The 6223-nt window shown below is 37.4% G+C and overlaps 1 protein-coding gene across 9 annotated transcripts in view; it reads right to left on the bottom strand.

The window, feature by feature from the left end:
- The window catches only part of SREK1 (splicing regulatory glutamic acid and lysine rich protein 1), a 53790-nt gene that overhangs the window by 2533 nt on the left and 45034 nt on the right, over positions 1-6223 (bottom strand). For 6 of the 9 annotated variants that reach the window (XM_023510892.1, XM_023510891.1, XM_003785880.3 and 3 more), the window contains one exon: positions 2216-2360. The exons of 1 other annotated variant lie outside the window; for it this stretch is intronic. In XM_023510892.1, coding sequence (XP_023366660.1) covers positions 2216-2360 — 145 coding nt within the window. The remainder of the gene's footprint in view (positions 1-2215; positions 2361-6223) is intronic. 2 more of the 9 variants (XM_023510894.1, XM_023510888.1) reach the window with 1 other exon arrangement.

Here is a 6223-nt window from a genome sequence, read left to right as displayed (position 1 = left end):
AAAAAAAAAAAATATGGAAACTATCAGTTTGCCCTTTGTGTTCTCATAAAAGATGAATAGTTCACAGAAATTAAATTATTAATAGAATAAAATAGGTGAACAAAAATTCTAAGGACAATACTAAATAAATGTTAGAGATAAACTTGAAAAAGTGGGATAGATCTGTTGAAAGACTGAAATAAAGATTAGTCCACATCACAAAATCCCAAAACTGCAGATGCTGGCATGGATGCAGAAAAGAAGGGAACACTTCTACAAAGCCTTTTTGGAAAGAAGTATGGAGAATTCTCAAGGAACTAAAAGTTGACCTACCATTTCATCCTGCAGTATCATTACTAGATAACTACCCAGAAGAACAAAAATCATTTTACAACAAAGACAACTGCATCAGGATGTTTATTACAGCCCAATTCATAATAGTCAAATCATGGAAGCAGCCTAAATGCTGAATGGATAAACAGTGGTAAAATGTATGCCATGGAATACTATGCAGCCATAAAAAAGATAGAGACTTTACATCTTTTATGTTTACCTGGATAGAGGTGGAACATATTCTTCTTAGTAAAGGAACTCAGGAATGGAAGAAAAGTAACCAATGTACTCAATACTATTATGAAACCAATATATAAACACTTACACATTCATATGAACGATAAAAAATAAATATAGCCCAGAAATAAAGAGGGGAGAGAAGGGAGGAGGGTAACTGGAGGGAGGGGATTTGGTGGGATTTCACCTAATGTGCACAATGCAAGGAGTACACTTCAAAACTAAGAGTATATTATAAATGTCCTGCCATAAAAATAAGTGAGGTGATGGTTGTGTTAATTAGTTTGATTTAAGCATTCTACATTGTATAGCAAATCATCATTTGTACCCCATAAATGTATGTTATGATGGGGTATGATTTAATAAAAATTAAGTTTAAAAAAAAAATTAAAATAGTTTCCAAAGATACCAGGATAAATTTAAAACCTGGATATCCAAGAAGCAAAAATAAGGGAATACAGAAAAGAAAGTCATTATTCCTCCCAAATAAGACTGTTCAAGAACATTCCAAATTCTGTTCTCAACTTAATGGAGAATTAAATGAAAATGAACAACATCTGGCACATAGTAAATGATCAATAAATGCTGTTAACAGTACTGAAAATGATGGTAAAGCTCTCACAGCATGAAAGTAAATAAAACTATAAGATGAAAGCTCAACACATAATTAATTTCCAAATACAAATATACTTTATCAGTAGAAGGAAATTAACATAATTCACAACTACTTAAAATATTTATTGAAGAAAAAGCTTACTTGGTGGAATTTGGTTTTCCATTAAATATTTTAACTCAATAAACCTCATTTTAACTATATATTACAAAACCAATGCTAACTGAAGTCTTTTCAAATTTGCTTAAACACTTATTAAGGAAAATGGCATCAAGTAGAAAGCTTATCAGTATAAAATCAAATACATTTATTACCTATAGATTTCTAAAATTTTTCATATTGCATGCCATGTTATGATTCTCTAAAATGAGGAATTACTTCAATTCCAAATGAGCAATTACTTCAATTCTAATTGGCTCTCATCTCTGCAAAATTTATGTTATAGAAATGATCAATTTCAAACAGAATAGAACCTCCATAGCTGACCACCTCCTTACACTGACCTAATTTTCATGGACCAGACACGCACCACATGCACATATCAATTCAGAAGGCCTCGTTCCTTATGCTGACCACCTCCATACATTGACTGGTATATTACAGTCCATCGGGTCATCAATTTACAGGTTTTACTGTATTTTAAGATACCAACAATGGGCCAGCCTCATGCCTATAATATTGGCATTCTGGGAGGCTGAGTCTGGAAGATCCCTTGAAGCTCAGGAGTTTGAGACCACGTGAGCAAAAGACAGACAGCATTGCTACTAAAAACAGAAAAACTAGCTGAGCATTGTGGCAGGTGTCTGTAGCCTATGCTATTCAGGAGGCTGAGGCAAGAGGATCGCTTGAACCCATAAGCTTGAGATTGCTATGAGCTAGACATAAGCTATGTCTTGGCATTCTAGCCTGGGGCCAAAGTGTGAGACTCTGTCTCAAACAAAATAAAATACAACAATGTACAAGACCCTATTGCTCTCAAAAAGCTTTTAGTCTAAAACTATTTCTATGCAAAAACAGTCTCAAACGCCCACACATTGAATAACAGCTGCTTACTTTAAGTGAAGTACTATTCTTCTCCAACTTCTCTTTCCCATCTCTGTCATTAGAACTCTTCCTTGTAGAGGCTGAACGTTCTCTTTCTCTTCTTTCACTGTTGTGGTCCCTTTCTTTTTCTCTCTTTTTATCCTTCTTATTTCTGCTATAAGCATATCAATGTCAATTAATTCTAAGAAATTAAAAACCTATTATATTCTTGACAAAATATCCTTATCTCACATAGAGTATCCAAAATAATTCATTATTACTAAGTATACTTACCAGTAAACTGGTTTGACTAAGTATGTGCTCTACAACACGACCTACTCCACCCTTACTCCCATTAGTTTTTTTGAAGTTAAAACTTTTTTTGCAGAAGCCACCATATGTTCATATAAAACACAATTTACTACTGCCAATTCATAAGTTTCAAGATAGTCAAGATTTATCTATCAAAGTGTAAAAAGGATAAAATAAAACCAAATATAGTACTTTCATACGAACCTTTCCAAAGCAATAAACAAATAAGCAGAAAGGAATGAAAAAGATAAAAATTAAATGTGGTTGCCAGGTAGGGCTGAATGACTACTAGCAAAAACTTGGAACATCAAGTAACGTACCTGCCCTCCTCATCTACCATTAGAAAGAAATCTCAACAATTCAAGAGCAAAAGTTAAGCAGAAGATGATGGAATGAACTACCACTTTTAAAAATTAGCATACCCTTAAGATTAGAGGGAAAAAAAACAATGAATTACATAGAAGTATGGACAGCCTCTACTCAAAACAGCCCTAATATGGAATTCTAAACTTTTTTCTCTTAATTATGTATAGTTTAAAAGTAGACACAAATTAATGGAACAAATAAAGACACCTATGAAACAGACCCAAGTACATAGAAAAGTTTAAGCCCAATTGGATTAGAGACCTCAATTTTTAAAATGAAACTACACATACAAGTATTAGAAAAAAACATGGTGAATTAGTGTACAACTTGGGTGAAGATAAATTTTTTTTAACCATAACTAAACTCCAGGTACATAAAAGAAAAACTGAAGAATCTGCCTACATAAACTTTTATAATCATTAGCATATCAAAATAATCATTAGCATATCAAAAGAAAAATGACAAAAAATACTTGCAACATGTCTGCGTGTATGTGTATCATTATACGTAACCTAAAAATTAAAGGAACAATAGTATCAAAAAGAATCAAATACTTAGAAATAAATTTATCAAAATGGCATCTTAATATGAAAGTATTGGAAGTGACAGGGAAAGTTTTCATATGGGAGGAAACAACAGTCTAGCAAGATGCACGGAGCCCATACATGCTAGAACAAGTTCATTCTTATTAACTAATCTGCATGTCCAGCAATTGAGATCTTCATATTTAAAAGCATGCATGTCAGTTAAAAGTAACTCATTTTCCATAATCTTTAAAGAAAGATATTTAATATTCAAAAAATAAAAAATAAATTAATTAATAACCATGTACATTGGAAACCACAAAACTGTGCTTTGACCAGGCACAGTGGCTCACTCCTATAATCTTAGCACTCTGGGAGGTCAATAAAGGAGGACTGCTTGAAGTCAGGAGTTTGAGATCAGTCTGAGCAAAAAAAAAAAAAAAAACCAAGACAGTGTCTCTACTAAAAATAGAAAAATTTCAGGTGGTGCCCACAGTTCAGTGGGTAGAGCACTGGCCACATATACCGAGGGTGGTGGGTTTGAACCCTGCCTGGGCCAGCTAAAACAACAATAACAACTGCAACAACAACAAAAAAAAGCCAAGCGTTGTGGTAGGTGCCTGCAGGCCCATTTACTTAGGAGGCTGAGGCAAGAGAATTGCTTAAGCCCAAGAGTTTGCTGTGAGCTATGACACTATAGCACTCTACCAAGGGTGACAGAGACTATCTCAATAAAAAAAAAATTCAATGGATGCGGTGGTGCATGTCTGTAATCTCAGCTACTCAGGAGGCCAAGACAGGAGGATTACCCTGAGGTCAGGAGTTGGAGGCTGCTGTGAGCTAGGCTGATATCATGACACTCTAGCCTGAACAACAGAATGAGACTCGGTCAAAAACAAAACAAAAAAACCCCACTCCTATTCAAAACAAGCAAGATTTCTTTTTCTTTTGAGACAGAGCCTCAAGCTATCCCCCTGGGTAGAGTGCTATGGCATCACAGCTCACAGCAACCTCCAACTCCTGGGCTCAAGCAAGTTTCCTGCCTCAGCCTCCCAAGTACCTCGGACTACAAGCACCCGCAACAACGCCTGGCCATTTTTTGGTTGCAGCCATCATTGTTGTTTGGCGGCCCAGGCTGGGGATTGGAACCCGCCACCTTAGGTGTATGTGGCTGGCGCCTTAGCAGCTTGAGCCACAGGCGCCCAGCCAAGATTTCTTTATAGAATGGCCAATAGGCACATGAAAAGATGCTTCACATCACTAATTGTGACATAAATGCAACTCAAAACCATAAGACACTACCACACACCCACAGGAACGGCTACCATGAAAGAAACGGACAGTAACAAGTGTCAGTGAGGATGCAGAGAAACTGGAACATTGCTGGGGGTATGTAAAATGACACACACTGTGGAACACAGGCAATTACTCAGAAAATGAGTAACTGTATGATTCAACAATTATTACTCCCAAGAGAAATGAATATTTCCACACAAAAACTTGTACATAAATGTTCACAGCATCAGTGTTCATAACAGCTTTAAAAAGTGGAACTACTAAATGTCCATGAACTGATGAATAAACATGATCTTACCCACATAATGGAATATTACTCATAAGAAGAAAAGACAGGCCAGGTGCAGTGGCTCATACCTGTAACCCTACCACTCTATGAGGCCGAGGCCAATAGATTGCCTAAGTTCAGGAGTTTGAGACCTGCCTAACCAAGAGTGAGACCCTATTTCTATTAAAATAGAAAAACTAGCCAGGCATGGCGGTGGGTGCCTCTAGTCCCAGCTAAGGGACTGAGTCAAGAGGACTGCTTAAACCCAGGAATTTGAGGTTGCTGTGAGCTAGGATGCCACTGCACTCTACCTAGAGTACAGACTGAGACTCTGTCTCAAAAAAAAAGAAAGAAAATATTGTGTTTAGTGAAAGAATCCATATATAAAATGCCACATATCACATGAGTGAACATATGAAATGTTCAGAGTAAGTATATTATTAATGGCTGCTGGGGGCTAGAGGGAGGGGAATATGGGTATAGGTTTTTTCTTGAAATGATGAAAAAATGGTTTGGAATTAAATAGTGATGGCTGCACAACACTATCAATACAATAACAACCATTGAATTGCACATCTTAAAGGATAAATCTTATATGTGAATTATCTCAGTTAAAAAAATTGTGGGGGCTCGGTGCCCATGGCTCACTGGTTAGAGTGCTGGCCACATACACTGGGGATGGCAGGTTCAAACCTGGCCTGGGCCTGCTAAAACAATGACAACCATAACAAAAAAACAGCAAGTATTGTAGCTGGCGCCTGTAGTCCCTGCTACTGAGGAGGCTGAGGCAACAGAATTGCTTAAGCCTGAGTTTGAGGTTGCTGTGAGCAGTGAGGCCACAGCACTCTACCAAGGGTGACATACTAAGACTCTGTCTCAAAAAATAAAACAAAATAAAACAAAAAAACTGTGGGGCTAAGTCTAATCACTGCCCCCCCTCCAACACACACATATACAAGTATAATGTCCTTTGTGAAGAAAAAAGAAATTCTAAAATAAAGAGGGTCCAGTGTGGTGGCTAATGCCTATGTAATCCTAGCACTCGAGGAGGCTGAGGTAGGAGATCACTTGAAGTCAAGATTGCTTGAGGCGGCTCAGCGTCTGTGGCTCAAGTGGCTAAGGTGCCAGCTACATACACCTAAGGTGGCGGGTCTGAATCCAGCCCAGGCCCACCAAAACAACAATGACGGCTGCAACCAAAAAAATAGCTGGGCGTTGTGGCGGGCGCCTGTGGTCCCAGCTACTTGGGAGGCTGAGGCAGGAGACTCGCTG

The sequence above is a fragment of the Otolemur garnettii genome, unplaced genomic scaffold (assembly GCF_000181295.1).
Source record: "Otolemur garnettii isolate 467f Iridium unplaced genomic scaffold, OtoGar3 scaffold00017, whole genome shotgun sequence".
Taxonomy (NCBI): domain Eukaryota; kingdom Metazoa; phylum Chordata; class Mammalia; order Primates; family Galagidae; genus Otolemur; species Otolemur garnettii.
Note: the sequence above shows the minus strand (reverse complement) of the source record. Positions and strands in the feature narration are given on the sequence as shown.